Source organism: Triturus cristatus, chromosome 3_2, assembly GCF_964204655.1.
Source record: "Triturus cristatus chromosome 3_2, aTriCri1.1, whole genome shotgun sequence".
NCBI classification, from domain to species: Eukaryota; Metazoa; Chordata; class Amphibia; order Caudata; family Salamandridae; genus Triturus; species Triturus cristatus.
This window is the reverse complement of record NC_140584.1, coordinates 521,261,800-521,279,468: the sequence shown is the minus strand read 5'-3', so window position 1 is coordinate 521,279,468 and position 17,669 is coordinate 521,261,800. Positions and strand designations below refer to the sequence as shown.

Genomic DNA, 17,669 nt, shown 5'->3' with positions numbered 1-17,669 from the left:
TCATGTCTCTCAGAGGAATGCACTGATTGTATTATAGGAGATCTGCTAGGAGTATGTGCAAGTCTTATTATCTTTCGAATCTTCCACTCCCTTATGTCCCCCAGCCATCTCGGGGAGATGTTAGTTGCAGGGGCTGGAGCCGGAACTGGTGAGGTTTCAGGAGTGACTTGCACTATCTGAAGTCTCGGGGAGGAAGAGACACTCCTGGATGTCACGACCTGGATGTCCTTCTGCATCGAGCGGTCTCTCGACGTCACCCTAGGTCTCTTGGACTGGAATGTGATCTTCTCGACGTTAGGCTCCTAGACGTCGATCTTCTCACCGTCGATCTGGACCGCGATCTTCCTGACCTCCTAGATCGTGATGTGTGAGGTCTCGACGTTGATCTCCTCGGTGGCGATCTCCTCGCCGTCGACCTCCTCGGTGATGGATGTGTCGACATCATGCGCCTTAACGGCGAATGCCTGTGCTGACACGGTACAGGCGAGCGATTGTGCCTTACCGGTGTTGAGGCCCTCGGTGTTCAGCTTGACGCCGATGCATGTGGACCTCTCAATGTCTGTGGTGTTCGACGTCTCCACAGACACTCTCGACAGCGGGCTTCGACGTTGATGTGGCGACGTCGAGCCAAGGCCGCCTGCTGTCGTAGGCGAGTCAGACTTGGACCGCCTACGCGTTGGTGTTGACTTCGGCCTATGATGGGACTTCTCACCTGAAGTTGTTCACTTCGACGGCGAAGGATGCCTCGGCTTCAAAGCTGAGTCGGAGCACAAAGATATTTTGGAAGTCGATCTGTCCCTCGACAGCGTGTGAGACCGGTGTTTTCTTTTCTCACCTTTCTCTTTGCGCTCCAGCCTTGCTTAAGAGGAGGGCTTCTTTGAGGGATGCTCTTCTCTGCCACTTACTGCACCCTTTCCTCTCTCCTGCATAGAGTGCAGTTTAATCTTCTCCCTTTCCCTAAGGGTTCTTTTTGAAAACTTGCTGCAGTAGTAACACTGGTCTGGCTTGTGAGATGAAGGTAGACAAGCAATACAGACCGAGTGTGGGTCTGATTTAGCCATATTTTTCCCACAGGCCGTGCACATTTTAAATAAGGCGGCATTATGACAGGAAAAAATAGACAAAAATCTGAAAAACAACAGGATTTAGTAAGCCAAGTACTAAAGACGTCGAGTGAAACTAAAAAATTCCACTTTAGACCAGACATTAGTGATAAAAAACCACTAACTGGCGAGCTCAATGCCCCAGGATCCTCACAGAAGGAGCCGGAAAAAAGAACTGACCTAACTGTCACCTGATGGGAGCCTGGGGGTTCCTGGAGGTCTTAAAGGCAGTTTTTCCAATTTTTCTATATGCAGCCTCACTAGGCTAATCTGCCTCTATGATCTTGCCTTTTTACCTTTAAAAATAAAGGTTGAGTCTTTCAAAACAAACTGAAAGCAGTTTTTCTTTATCTGTATCCTGAAAATATCATGATGTATGTTTCTTTATTAATTCAAATGTAAAAGATTTACAATGCAATTGTGGCAGTTTGAGCCTAGTAATATGTCTTCAGGCTGCATATGTGTATATATATGCATATTATATAATTCACTGAAAAAACCATAGGTTTCAGGGGTGTTATAGTTAGCTGGACTTTTTACTTGTACAAAACCATTGAAATTCCCCCGTTATAGTTAGTTCAGCTAACTATAACTCGCGCGCCCGCAATGCACTGCTGATGACGTCACATATTACATCACTCATGACATGGTCAGTGACATCACTCATGACATCACTGATGACATCTCAAATGACATCACTGATGACATCACTGATGACATCATCCAGTGAATGTGTGTTTTTCTGAAAATTAAATATGTTTTATATATGTATATCTCAAGGTCGATGGAAGAATAAATGGGTATATAAGTGTCTAAATGGATGATTTGTTTTTGAAAAATTGATTGTGTAACTGACTGATTAAGTGTATCATAGTGAATACATGGCTTAGTGAGTAATGTTTAAATATGTAAATATCTGTATCAGTCTCTCACTTTGTGTATAAGTGGCTGCATGGGTTGGTGAGTAGCTACATGGGTGTCTATATAGGTTATTAGTTGTTTTTTTGAGTATCAGTCTGAGTGTCTGCATGGTTCGGTGGGGGGTATTACGTAGTGCATAGGTGCATGAATGAGTGACTCACTGTTTGTATGGGTTGAACACAGCATGTGTGCAGGACTGTATGGGTGGATGAGTGTGTGTATGGGTGTGTTAGTGAGTGAATGACTGTCTCAATAGTGTCTTTATGAGTAACTACATATGTTTTAAACTAGTATATGTGACTATTGGTGTATATATGTGAGTATATGTGAGAGTGAGAGATTGAAAGAGTTCCTGTATGAATAAGTATGTGTTTCTATAAGTGATTGTTTAAAAGACTAAGTATGTGTAAGTTTCCGTAGAAGTAAGTATGGTGGTGTGTGTATAACTGTATATGCAAGTAAATGTATGTTTGATTCTTTATTAGCATGAGTGACTATGTGTGTGAGTAACTCTATGGATGAGAGGCATTGTGTAACAGGATGTATAGGTGTATGAGTACATATGATGAGTGAGTACATGTATGAGTGACTGTATAGGACTGTTGGTGAATGAGTGGATGTGTATGTGGATCTTAGAATTACTGAAGAGGTTGTTGTAACTGGTATTGGTATGTCCATTGTTTTGAAAATGTTAGTCTCTATTTTTGAATGTGTGTATCAAAGGTTATATTAGGGTGAGAGGAGGTCTGCCACTCTATCACAAGGATGATGTCATCAGTGATGTCATCAGTGATGTCATTTGAGATGTCATCAGTGATGTCATGAGTGATGTCACTGACCATGTCATGAGTGATGTAATATGTGACGTCATCAGCAGTGCATTGCGGGCGCGCGAGTTATAGTTAGCTGAACTAACTATAACGGGGGAATTTCAATGGTTTTGTACAAGTAAAAAGTCCAGCTAACTATAACACCCCTGAAACCTATGGTTTTTTCAGTGAATTTCTGAGGTTTTTTAAATGCTAATTCCTAACTATAACGTGCCTGAAACCTATGGTTTTTTCTGTGAATTTCAAAGGTTTTTTAAATGCTAATTTCTAACTATGCCTACAGAGATAGGACATGTGAAGAAAGAAGAAAAAATGCACAGAAAGAAACAAAAGAAGTGAAGAAAGAAGCAACAGAAGTCCTCAAATACGAAGATAAGTGCAGGAAGAAGGATAACGTGCAGAAAGAACAAAAAGAAGAGCAGAAAGAAGCCTTGTTGCAAAATCATCCTGTACCCTCAACTTTTTCAGACGGATACTGGTGGTAACTGAGTCTGACTAACCAGTCCTAGAGCCAGTGCTATGTTAAAAGACACTTAGAATACAGTGAAAACACCTACATACACTAGGGAACATTATGCGTTGGGGTCCCCCTGTGATTAGCATGACCTCCTCTGTAAGCCCCTAGTATATAATAGGGCATGGGGATTAAAACTACCTCTTAAAACAGGCCACAGGGCGTTTTTGCACACGTTAACTCAGGCCCCGTCCCCTCCATTCACCACTGTGTAAACACGCCCTGTGTCCATTTTTAGTTGGGAGATTAAGTTCATTTGAATCCTGAGGGTCCCTAGGGTCCAACTAGCCCACTAGGTACCTCCAGTAAGTGCCACAGAGCTGCGTTGCAGAGAGGTGTAAAAAGTGGCACGGCCTAGACCACCTCTCTGCAATGCAGCTCAGTGGCGCTTACTGGAAGCACTTGGTGGGCTAGTTAGCCCCCAGGGGCCCTCAGTATTGAAGGGAAATTATATCCCCAATTTAAAACGTGCCATAGTGCGTGTTTGCACACGTCACCTCAGGCCCCGTCCCCTCCCTTCACCACTGTGTAAACGCGCCCTGTGGCTGTTCTAAGTTGAGAGATTAAGTCCCCTTGAATCCTAAGGGTCCCTAGGGTCAAACTAGACCACTAGGTACCTCCAGTAAGCGCCACAGAGCTGCGTTGCAGAGAGGTGTAAAAAGGGGCTTGGCCTCAGAACACCTGGCTGCAGCGCAGCTCCCTGGCGCATACTGGAGATGCTTGTTGGGGGCGCGTTTGCAGAGTGCTGCACGGAGGGGGCATGGCCTCCGGCACGATGCCCGTCTTTTATTTATTTTAGTTTTTTAAGAAGGGGGGCTGTTTGGTTCCCCTTCTTATTCTAATTTATTGGCCCTGATGACCCCATCCCCCAGGGCCAGTCTCCTAATTATATTTTTTTGACCCCAATCCCCAGGGCCGGCCACTGTTTTTTATTATTTTTAAAAAATATATATTCATAGACACACCTAGGACATGCTGGACAAACCGTACGTACCTATCACCATGACGATTTGCGTGATATTCATTAAAAGGCGACTATGCATGCAATGAATCCACGTGGAATGTATTTACACCACTAGTGAAGCTCTGACATGTCTGATGCCCTACCGTGCCTAATCCTGGTAGACACCCTTGTCGTTTATTTATACAAACATGGGTAGCTATTGACGGGCACATTTAATACACATGCACACCAAGCCATTCAAAGGGGATTCGACAAAAATTCGACCAAAACTATGCAAGAAACCCCCCTCACGGTTAATAAAACACACATCCACTGCCGGATGTGTAATACTTTTTATTTTACTCTCTGGAAAGGGGACGAACATCACTTGAGAGTCACAGCGTGCTCCTGACAGAGCCCAATGCTGTGTTACACCCACCATTGCCTGCCGAGTGCCACACACCTCTGTGTTGTATTCCACTAGCTAGTGCATATGCTATGACACTCTCTAGCCCATGTGCACTGTAACACCACCCCGTGAATATGTCATGCCACACTTGTCTTCGCACGGGTTATATTGCCCCATCTAACGTGCCTTTCTCGATGCCTATGTTATAACGCACAGTGCTATGCCATACATATTACAATCTGGGATCCATATCTTTGTCACAGTGCATATGCAACGTTACACTCCCCAGCACATATTTTATATTACAACTTTAGAGACTAGTTAGGTTACACAACACTGCCCTGTGCATATTACACTCCAAGGCGCATATCGCATAGCATGCGCTAGTGCCTGTGCTATCTCGCGCTCTCCAATGAATCTGTCATTGCGCACAATGTATTGCATATTATATTTCACGCCCGGTTCATCTTATATCACACTTTTTGGTGCATAGTTTATACCATACACTATATCTAGTTTTCATTTTCAATCGTGCTCTCAGGACTATGTTCTATATAACACTGTGTTCACCTACCCTTTTCACGGGCATTACATTTTGCGATAGGGGGTGGAGGGTCAGGGGGTGTTTCTGCCAAGTGAGCCCGGAGTCACAGTCACAAACGTCCTCTTCTTCCTGAATAAAAGTGAGATTATGCTGCATACTTGTTCATATTTTAAGTAGTTCGCACAGACACAATGTTTTAAAAACAATAAAGTTCCTAATACCCGCCTTCTCTGAACAGTTAGCTTGCTGCCCCATCCCCTTCCTCCCTATCCTCTGTTGTGTGAATCCATGGACTAGCCTCCTCCCTCCTGCCATGCATGGTCTGATGTGCTGCCACTGCCCTCAATTTAGTATGATGTACCAGTCCACTCCTCCTGCCCTCCATTGCCCAATTCTATGCCCCATCATTGACCTCCTGCTTAAACTATGTGCTTAGCTTGCTGCCCCTATTCTCCTTCCCCCTGCCCTCCGATGTCTTTGTGCATGCCCCTGCTCCACCCTTTTTGCCCACCATGTCCCATGGACCTGCCACTCCTATCTACTCTGAGTGTTCTGTTGAGCTGCCACTCCCCTCCCTCCTGCCTAGCATTGTCAGATGACTGTAACCTGTCCCTGCCACCTCCACCCTGCCTGTCCACATGCCATGCCCCTATCCTCTTCCTCCTGTCCTACATGGTCCATTGTACTGCCACACCCTTCTGCCCTCCCTGGTCTGTTGTGCTGCAACTGCTCCTCCTGCCTGCCCCGTGTGGTCTGTTGTGAGGTCCCTTCCCCTGAACTTTCTTGTCTGTGCACAGGTCCTGACCCTCCCTTCTATCCTCCATCGTCCTTTGTGCATGCCCCTCCACCCTCCTTCTTGCCCATCATAGCCATTGTGCTGCCACTAACCCTCCCACTTGCCATGCATGGTCTTCTGTGCTGCCATGGCCCCTCCCACCTTCCCTGTGTGGTCAGTTAGCTGCCCCTGACCCCCTCCCACCTTCCCTCCATGGTCTGTGTGTATGCCATCACAGTCTCACTGTTGCTCTTCATGGTGTGTCTTGCTTCTAGTGCCCATCCTGCCTGACCTCCATGGCTATCTTGCTGCTCCTGCCCTGCCCCCTTGCCCCCAGCCCTACTCCCTCCCTCCTGGCTTGTCTGTTCCATTGTAATGCCCCTGATCCGTCCCTCCTGCCCTTTATGGTCTGTTATGCTGCAGCTTTCTCTCCTGTCTGTCCATTATGGTCAGCTAGCTACCATTGCCTCTTGCCCCTCTGTTCTCTGTTGTCCATGTGCATGGTCCTGTCCCCTCCCTCTTGCTTTCTATGGATTGTTGTGCTGCACTCCTGTCCTGCATGCCCTGTGTGGTGTATTGTGCTGCTGCAAACCCTGATGCCTGCCCTGCAGGGTCAGTTTGGTGCACCTCTCCATGTCCCTCCTGTCCTCTGTTATCCAAGTCCATGTCCCTATCCCATTTCCTTCCATGATCCAATGTACCATACTTGCGAACATTTTGAACTTGGTAAGAGGGAGATTTTGAAAAAAAACTGGGGTATTGATTTTCCCCTTTGAGTTACATTGAAAAAGAGGATATTGTAGACAGGAGACAGATCAAATAAAGCCCATTTGAGCTTAAAAACATTGGACGTTTCCTGGCTGAATCGGGTCTGTTGGCATGTATGGTTGTACTACCATTGCCTCTTCCTTCTGCCCACAATGGTCTATTACATTGCCACAGCCTTGAAGGAGGGTAGATTTTGTATCACAGGGGGCCCCTGGCCCGTTCTGTCCACACCTGAAGTATGAGACCCTTGTCCTTGCCCTGCCAGCTGCATTTGTAGGCCGTATTAAATTGACCAGCGGGTCCTGTGTTGCTATATAATTATCCTGAGACATCCTTACCACTCAGCCAGCATAAAACCCCTGTGTAGGCCCTTCTGTTCAATATGTAGGCCTCTTTGTTAAATTGACCATAGCTCTGCAATTTTAGTGTATAGCAGTCTGAAGGCAGGTCTGCGAGGCCTTCTGATCCAAACTAGTAGCCCCCACCCTACCCGAGTGCTCCGTGCTCGGTATCAAAGTTCAACATCCCCCTGAAGCTGTCGACATACAGTAGGCTGCATCCTGGACTGGTACTTGCTTCCTGGGCAGGTTTCCCGCTTTTAAGGAAGTGGCAACCGCAGAGCGTCAAGTTAGGAGAACTGAGGAGATTTTATACATGAATATATTGAATTCCCGTACAATACCCATTATTTTCTGCTTGCTCTATGGAACTTACGATAAGCGATTGGCCTGAGAGACTGACCTTTTCACCCAGTCCATTGTCAGCATTAAGTGGGTAAATGACGAAATGTCTGGTAAAATCTGCAGACGAAGCTTTTGGGTAGCATACGTAGGTAGATGTAGCGTGCAAAGGAGCCCACAAAATGATATAAAAAGGGAGCACCCACAGATATCGACGGACTACCTCGCCGTCTGTATGTAGGTTAACAGGCTGTGCAGGTTTTCCCCAAGAGCTGGGAGCTCTTGTCTTCCTTTGCTTAAAATGTCTTGCTCTGCTTTGCTTGAAGTATCTTATTCTATTTTACCTATATGAAATGTCATGTTATGTTTAACCATTGTTCTCTTTACTTTTGCATTTAAAAGATTTTGTATTGTAATTGCAGGAATGCTTGCTCTAAGAGTAAACGTGAGTGTTCCTAGGTAACATTTTCCTTGGTGTAACTTGTTTCTCATGATGCATTTATAGATGTGTTTTCTCTCTCTCTCTGTCAGTAAATTAATTGAGATACAGAGAATATTATGACAGCTGTATGATTATCTGTATTCTGTATTTTGTACTTTATGTCTCTATTCTGCGGTTTCTTTGAAGTTGCATCTTCTCATTAAACTGCCATTGTATTCTGCCTCCAATTCCATGTCTCATATGTCTGTTTTCTTCATTTTTGGAGCAAGCGTTCCTAGGCACCCCGGCTCAAATTAAGGTGCCCCTTTTGTCCCTGACTCACTCTCCTGCTCAGTTCTGTGGTGGCTCCCGGGGATCTGGGGACCGCCCCTAGCTTCCTTGACCCGTAATAGATCTTCCCTCCAACAGCCTCTCTTGCAAGTCCTGTATTGTTGGTTTGTTGCCCCTGCCCCCCTTTCCACTGCCCTCCATAGTCTGTTGTGCTTCCACGGCCCTTCCTGCCTGCTCAGTGTGGTTAAATTGTTGCCTTTGCACCCTCCTACCTGCCTTCAATTTTCAGAGTCTGTGCCCCTGGCCTCTGCCTCTCAACAGTATCCTAATGAACAACTAGATTGCTAACATTCTATATTTATTACAAAAGTGTGGAACGCCTGACATCATCTTGATGTAATCAAAACTGTAATACCTAGAGCATTTCCTTTAGAAATTACATATATGAGAGGGTCTTATTGGCATCAAAATTATGGTTAGTGCTCTAAAAGACTAAAATAAGGACATATTTTCTGAGTTTTCAAATAGCGACAAAGCACTTTTAAATTATTTGTTATCTTTATGTTTTTTTATCCAGTTGACCACTTGATTAAATGTTGCACTTAGGGGAGAGGATGTGGTGTTACTTCCAGAACTGCAGACTTTGCAACTGGGGAACCAGGTTGCAGTTTCTGCTTCAGCTCGACATTCTGTGATTCTGGTCAAATCACTTAGTCTCCCCATGTCTACAACCAAAATGAATTTGTTCTTGTGTGATGTAACCAATGCTCATGTAAAGCACTCCAATACCTGACAAGTCTGCACTATATAACACTGCAAAAACACAAAATAATAAGTGTTTTGCACACTTCTGTCATTGGGCTATATTTGGGCTACATCTGGGTGATTTTGGGCTACATTTGGGCTCTTTTGTCTCTGGTGGCCATCTTGGGAGATTTATTTGTTATGAAGTTTCCTAATTTCCTCATTTACTACAGTCTCCTCAGTAGGAAATGCTTTCAGTTTTTTACTTTGATTCCATCAAGAAGGCATTCAGATGTGTCACAAATTTGCAATAAATTCAGAATGTTAGCACTCTAGTTGCTTATTAGATCACTGTAGTAAAGCTACTGCTCGCCAGGGAAGTCTGCTGCTGGTATTGAAAGTGCATGTTTCAGTCTACATGTCAGAATGTTTTAATGAAATAGAAGAGGATTTGAGAAGTCACTCAAAATGTGCCCTCATTTTTCTTTCTGCAGCACTAATCATACTTTCTATGGCAAAATTAACCCTCTCATTTTGTTCCTTTTTAAATTAAATGTTTTAAGGGTTACCACTTTATTCCAACCAAGATGGCTTCAGGTGTGCCATACGTTTGTCATAAGTAGGACTGTTAGCGCTCTAGTTGTTCTTTAGAACACTCTGGGAAGCTGCAGTAGAACACAAAGGAATCAGCTGACAGTCTCTGTCCTTGTTGGATGTACATGTTTTACTGAGAATGTCAGACTTCATTCTCAGATGACTGAGAAAGATAATGTGAATTTACAGAAAATATGCTCTCAGTTTAGCTTATAGATCACCTTCCAAACCTCTGTGGGAAAACCATGAGAAAATAGTTTTCTCTCAAACATGATTCATGATATCACAGCAGAAGGCTTTTTCACATGGTAAAATCACCTTAGAACACACCACAATTCCTAAAAAGAGTATGGTACCATCAACAAATGATTTATAATGTAACTAAAGTCTTAAAACCTTCTATTAACTGCAATGCTTTTTAATGAGGTGCTATCATGTATATTGGTCCCAAGATGGCTACCAACACTTCTTTGATGAAGTGCTGACAGCCAATCAGATCTCACGATGAGATGTGTGGTTAGGCTCCACCCAGATAGATATGTGATTTTACTTTTGATTTTCTCAGGAACTACTGAAAGGATTTACACCATTTAAGCAAAAGGCACGAGTCTGAACTGAGGACTACCTCTTTGCCAAATTAGGTGTAATTCCGTTCAGCACTTCGGGCTGTAGCTGCATCAACAGGTCCTATGGGAAAATGCATGGGGAAAACGTGTTTTGGGACCCCCCTTTTTTCTCGGCCCCCGCTTGACGAATCACCTTGAAATTTTCAGGAAAGGGGCGGACCGGAGCTGGCCAAAAGTTTGGAAGATTCATCAATCGACGCCAACGTTATTCCAAATAGAATGTTGCGGATTTCCTATGGAAAATAGGTCCTAACTATAACTACCGACTGGTGACTGCCAGTAGATAATATCGGTATTTATATAAATATATGTAGAAATATGCATATTATTTGTTATTGCTCCGGGGTCCCCGCACGTGGGCGGGACTATTCAGTTCTCATGACTATCGATGAGTGTCCCCTGGAAGAGTACAAGACATAACCTCAGCGAGCATTAGATGTTATTCTGAATGTTATCTTCACAAATTATATCTATGAATTAAATTATTACCAATAACACCCCAATGATATTTCTTGGCCAGCTCCACATTACAAGCCTTTCTTTTAAGAAAGCAAAGACAGAGCTTCTTGACATGAACTTAACACACTAACCAAAATAGCTAAGAAGGCATATTTCAGTGGTGTCATTTTATTCATTATTTTCAAAAAGATGGACAAACTTACCAAAATTCATTCTTTCTTGTGGGTTCTCTTGCATAGGTTCTAGGATATTTAAAGGTGCAGCCAACCTAAAATCTATATAAAAACAAATATTATAGTAAATATGGATTGCTTAACAGCTTCTGTGAATTTGCTGCTAAATTCATATTTGTGCTTAGGGTTATTTGATCGTCACATCTTTTCCACTGTTGTGAAATACATTTACCGTATTTGGGGAGTTGTCAATTCGATCGGCTCAGTATATCACCTGTGTCCCTCTCATTCTCCGGGATTACTGATTCCAGAGGTATCGCATTCTCCGAGTGGCAGGCTTACCAAGTATTTCATTGTTATGGGATTTTATGCGGCTGTTCCTACGCAACTTCTCCCCAGTATATCGACCAGAGACCTCTATGCTTTAAACAGGGGAAGTCTCCTGATGAAGTACCCCAGGCTAGAGGGTGCGGGTAACTCACGTTACTGGCGCTGTATGGCCTTTCGTATTACTGACCTCATAGGAATGTTCAGGCCACCTGTAGTTGGGGCCTTAGAGGAGTGATTGAGCAGGACGTGCATACAATGTACAGGAGTGATTGGAAGCAGTACTGGCAGAAGTAGTCGTAGTGTGTAACACAGCTGCTTCGTCTGGCTGAGGAAGACTGTTGAAGTGAATTGCAGGTCCCTGGCAGTTGCAGGAGCATAGAGCAATGCACGTTTTACACCATACGGGCCTGCAGGTGCAAACCAAATACTCAAGAGTATTGCTCTGCCCTGCTTCCAGAGGTCAGCTAGTGCTGGAGCACAGAGTCAGAAGTGTATCTGCAGGCAGAAGGCCCCAGAGCAGCGAATATCCCTTGAAGTCCCGATTTCTGGTTGAAAAGACTGAGTTGTGGGCTCGAGCCACACATGAAGGAACTTCTACCACTTGAAACTGCAGTTAATTGGAAGCAGCTTGTCATAGGCAATGGCATAGGACCCAGGCCTGTTTAAGTCTACAGCTCAGCAATGGACCAACTTGTCTGCATATAGAAACCTTCAGACATAAACATTGGCAAATGGAAAGTAAGTGATTAGGTTAGTAAGTAGTCGAGCACCAAATGGGATGATCTGGCATCAAATCTAGAGAGTGCTATAGTGGGACAACCGTAGGGGAACAAACAGAAAATGCACAAAAACGATCCTGAGAGGCATTTTCCTCTTGCTATGTGTGCTGCAGAATGCAGCATATGTAGAAAGAAGAAAAAACGAGGAGAAATAAAGAGATATTGCCTCCTTATGCCTCACCTGAAGGCGTACCATTTCAACGCATCCCCAGCTCTACCACTTATGCCGAATCTGGGAGTGCGCCAAAATCAATAGGTAGATGCGTGGGAACACACATGCTCTGCCCATGTAACGCCTCCCTGCCACAGAGGAACGAAAGGCAACGATTTACTCTGCCTTGCACTACTCTAAATTTATCGAGCTATGGAGGGCCATGCAAGGTGACCTAGCTTGGCTAGATAAATCTCACTTAGGTTTTGTGCCGCCCGTGTGGCCCAGGCCCATGCGTACCCGTGCATGGCCCAAGGGCGATGCAAAAGCTTGATAAATATGCCCCCTGATTTTGAGTGTGGGGAATGGGATTCCTATCAAAAAACGTATAGGATATTCTAAAGGCCATATTAGAAGTGCATTATTTCTTATGACACTTGTAATATACAGGATACATCTTACGTTTGTGATGAAGTATCGCATCTGCCAGAATCTAAACCAGGCCCTAAATGTGCTCATGATTAGCTGCTTATTCATTGGGTTTGTATTTTGTGAACACAGAACATAAAAGAAATTACATGTTCGTAACATGACGAGAAGGGAAAATAAGTGTGTTTCTACGTATCAACCTTATACACGTTAAATGATTTCCACAATTTTTTTTTGTTATAAAGGAATATAATAAATTAGAAAGTTTGACACTGCATTGATTTGATCTGCATCTGATTAAAGAGGCATACTTTTGTTACCAATTTTGCCATTTATTAATCACGTGTACTGATACATTTTTGTCATACCCTGTAAACAGAATGTAAGATCACAATATTTAAGAACAATTGTGCCTTTCATGTCAGTGTTGCGCTCTGCAACGTACCTGTTGTTTTGATGAAAACGTAAGTGGCTCGAAATCCTTTGTACACTTCACTCTTATCTGTAGTAAAAGTAATGCGCATCAAGTTGCTGGTACTTATCACCGGTGGCGGGACCTCCGACCCGCACAAGGTAACTAAAAGATGAAAATTCCCCAAAACAAACATTAACAATGAAGTCTTAGGAATATAAACCAAATCGTTTTGAGAAATGAGCTGTTATATAACAAAAAATGGTATTGTGTAAAATGCCAAGGTGTCAAGAGTATTTGCTGGTTGCTTAAATCTTATACTAAATTTAATATGATTTTAGTTTTAGAGACGATGTGATAACCGTTTATTATTGAGTAGTTTACACTAATACCAAAGCAAACCTCTCTCATTTTCACGACTGCCACCACTCAATATGTTTATTCGACTCATCTAGTCTAATTTTCCACTGCCAGCTAGTGATTTTTGAAAGTGATATGTTATGTTAAATGTAATATAGATCTGCACTAATCCCCCTGTGGTGAGTGTAATCCCGAACATCTCTTCTAGTAAGCGGGCAAACTCCACTTCTAATAAGAAGGGTCGTAGGGGATCTACCTCCAGGAACATTTTAAAACAATAGACTCAGATACTGTATTTTAAGGAACAATTTTCACAAACGGCTCAAAAACCAAAAAGGCACTCACTAAATATTGAAGTCACTATCTTGTTATAATTTAGTTTCACTTGTTCTCATTCACTTTGACTAGTCATTTTCACTCGCATTTTCACTGTCACTCACTGCGCCTATCTCATTTACTTTCCATCACCATACAAGTACACATGCTCTCTCTCTTACACACAGATGTATTCATGCACACAAAATGTCAGAGTTTATTTGAATTTTTCTTGACTCAACAGTCTTTGTTGGTCCACTTGCTTCACTTGCTAGTGCAGGGTAGATCCTCAGGCAGGAACATGCCTTCCTCCAGCACTGAAGCAGGAAGCGGAAATCTGCAGTATCCACAGTGATGTGTGTAGGCTCCAGCTTTCAGTTTCTTGCTTTTTCACCTCACTCTGGGTGGTGTGGGGTCAGTAAGGCTCCTGAGGAAGCAGCCCGATTGATGGGTAGCTGAAGCCTAAAGCATCTAGTGCTACCTGTACCAGTGATACTGCAGGGCCTCACTAATAAAGAGCCCCCGAGATGTGGCAGGCCCCTGAGGCCAGGGTTGGCAACTTCACCAGCCCTAGACAATATGTCTGATGGCAGGTGCAGGCACCTTTATGCGTCTGAACCAGTTATCACCCAGATTTACTGTCTCAGGTTGCAGCACGTTTTGGCTTTTAAAAAAAATTATACCTATAGTAAATAATATGCTACTATTCATTACAGGCATAATGCAAAATGATAGAAACAAGGAGGTTAGGGCACCAATTCCCCCCTGAAGGGGACAGTCACATTTAAATTCCTTTATTGTATACATTAAAGCAGTTGTGAGTGAAAAGATATGAAAAGTTTCACTGTAGAAAGGGCAGTGGCCCACGGACCAACAATGAGAGTTTGAGAGATGTAATGCCATCAAGACTGTTCTGTTAAGATAGAGAGCATGTTCAACAATTCCCCAAAGGTGTAAATGATCTGTATTTGAAAATGTTGTCAACTAATACCGATACATCAAAGCAAACAAGGTAGTGCAAGATCAGGACACAACCCTGCCCTCTTACTAAACGTATTCAGTTTATTTAAGAGTCCACATTCCTTCATCCTTGACAGCTAAATGTTCGATACAAATTGGATGCAGGTGACACCATTTTGTTTGCCAGATTTAAAGAAACCTTATGAGGTCATATCACCTGCTGCATGAAGCAGGTTAAGCTATGGATAGGACAGATCGTACTGTATTTCAGTGTTTTGGGTTAGTTCTGAAAATAAATCACATATTTTTCTCATCAAGTCAGAGTCAATAGAAGCTCACAGGCACCTTTTATGTGATTTGAGAGTCTTGTTCAACAGTAATCGTTGCTTTACCCCAAAAATGCATTCTTACCTCAAGACAGCTCTCCACCATCTACTTATGCTGAAAAGCATAACCCCCCCTTCGACGCCTCCACTCAAAAAATGCATTACTCTTTACACCACTGAGATCTTTCCTAGTATATCACAATGTCCTGTACACTCGTCCCCATCAGAATTACTTAGGCAAAGTAAAAAGGGTGTAAAACCCTGCAGCACAACTCTTAATTAGATGAAGGTGATATTAACTCTTATCAATGGGGAATGGATCACTTGTACCCATGTAACCAGGGTCAGGTTTTTATACCGTCTCTTAAAAAACCCTTATTCACGTACATAGGCCGTCTGGCGATATATCTTGATTCTCCGCCTGGTTAGAAACGTGACAGTATCGTCATTGAATTTATTTGTGATATGCTCTCCTCCACCCGGAGGAAGACCTGCTGGTTATAGCAGGAGTGATCAGTGATAAAAAGAGGTGCTCAAGTGAGGTGAGTTTAAAATAACCACAATGTCTGAACTGTAGCTTTATTCAGTTCGGTATGCGGGGAGGTAAAAACAGAGCGGTGCGTAAGCAGACAAGTTACTGGTCTAACGCACTCTTTTGTCCATGTGAGTGGTCGATATGTTTCAGCCCCACTTGATTGCCCTGGTGGGTTGGGGGGCTTTCTTCCGTAATGTATTGAGTTTCTTTGTTCTTTATTGTGAAATGCCTCTCTTTTGAATCTCAGCAGGTAAACTTGCCCGCCGGCACCCAGAGGAAGCCCGCAATTAGGGCTACCAAGGTATGAAAATCGCAGACTTTCTTTACAATTACCGCGCGCTCGTCATTTGTATTCACAGTCACCACGCACTCTCTGTGACTCATAACTACAGTTAGAACAGCGCCTGACCTCCCATGCATGATACATAACTGATTTGGTTGTTGTTTGAACTTTGACACTCTGGCATTACATGAGGCATAGCATCCTAAAAAACGGCATTATGTACCTCCTGAAATCGCAACACACTAAACGCCATACATTATTTTCTATTCACAGCCATTATGTACCAATATGGAAAATTTATGTTGCCATAAACATGCAGGGCTGCCAACTCCGTAGCACGCCTTGCACTATATCAGTATCAATGGGGGTAGAGACTTGCCATTTCTGAATTGCTTATCTTTCACAATGCCGGCATTTCAAAAGAAATACATCTTTGTTTTTTATAAATATGTGTACTCACGGGCAAATAGTAGTGCTTAACAAACGCATGATTGATTGATTGATTGAAAGCAATGGGAGTTAACCCCAAAAGGAACTCGGCTTGGCAGAGAGACGTCTGACTTTCTGTGCATCTTGTTGGATCACCAAATGCATCCCTGGTGGTTGCCCCTAAGCAGGATCATAATGAGCAGGGGGAAACTATGGTTTCTCTTGCTGGAGAAGATATACATCCCTTTAGGACAGTTCTGAGTTCATTGATGCAAAGGTTGCCCCATAATCGAAGTCCTGCAGCTAAACTCAAGAGAAAGTTAAAACGTGTTATTCCTGGCAGGAAGGGTGCCGTCAAAAGCATCAATCCTGGTTCTCCCATTGTTTTGGATGATGGACCCCCAAGTTTCCGGGATTTGTGAGCTTGGGCCCCTATTTATGCGCAACTTGCAGATACCCTTAACAGCTGTTTGGCACCATTGGTTGATAGGCTTGGTAAGATTGAAGCTGAAGTCGTAAATTTCTCCAGTTTTTACCATTCTTGTCCCAGGCCCTCTGGTTTTGTGATTCCTTCTGCCATCTCTCTGACAGCCACCCATAAGCAAGATGCCACTGTGCCCAGGGACATTTCGGCTTCAGCCAAGAATATCACCCAAATAGTTGCAGGTGGGGTCCCAAGAGACACCTTACCACCAACCCCATGGGCCAGAACATTAATGAATGGGACTGCAGTCTTCTTTGTATCAACTCTTATTCCAATGCCTGTCATAGGCACTCTCCTTTACACATTAATTTACCTCCTCAAAGGTGTCCCCTTGTGGCCATTTTGAAGAATGTCCCAAAACTAGAGAAACCTCTCATGACCAACTGAAGAATAAGGTGTGGCACTGGTCAGCCAACCATTCAAATTCCACTTTGAGGACTATCAAAATATTTTGATGGTTCGTCGAGTGGACTGGAGTGGGCCTTGCGTTAAGGCTGTCTGTGGAGATTGTGTAATACATTTTAGATACCCGTCACTCGCAAGGTGTGTTCTTTTTCAGCAACACCAACAACCTTTTCCTATAGAAGGAAACATAAGTTTGTTACTTGTAGTTTTTTTTTACAGGCATTTCCAAGCTGGTATTGTCCCAACACATGGCATGATTTTGCAAGTACTGCCTCAGGGTAGATTCCAGTTTACCCCACAATAACCAATTTACACCCCTGGCAGATCTAAATGATAAGGATTAATGACAACAGTATATTGATGAACTGAACCCTCCACATAGGGGGCCTGTACACTTACGGTATCTGTTGGCCGATGAAGATTGGCTTACTTACATTGCTGGTTTTGACCTTATCCTGTTACAAAAAAACTGGACCACCCTACGTGAGAAGGATAACAGAGCTTCTGTCTGCCTAACCGTAGAGCTCTGAGAGGCAGGGCCAGTAGGGGTATGATGGTCTTAACTCACACAACGTGTTGTTTCAAGATAGATTCAGACCCCAGAAAACATGCAGGGATACAGATCCTGTGGTGTGGGGCCAAATGACTCCTCATGTAACCTAGAGGATTTATTCTT

At 43.5% G+C, this 17,669-nt stretch overlaps 1 protein-coding gene across 1 annotated transcript in view; it reads right to left on the bottom strand.

Annotated features, from left to right (window-relative positions):
- OVCH2 (ovochymase 2) overlaps positions 1 to 17,669 on the bottom strand; it is an 881,024-nt gene that overhangs the window by 233,846 nt on the left and 629,509 nt on the right. The window contains exons 14-15 of the mRNA XM_085648218.1: positions 12,930 to 13,061; positions 10,826 to 10,897 (exon numbers count right to left, since the gene is read on the bottom strand). Coding sequence (XP_085504344.1) covers positions 10,826 to 10,897; positions 12,930 to 13,061 — 204 coding nt within the window. The remainder of the gene's footprint in view (positions 1 to 10,825; positions 10,898 to 12,929; positions 13,062 to 17,669) is intronic.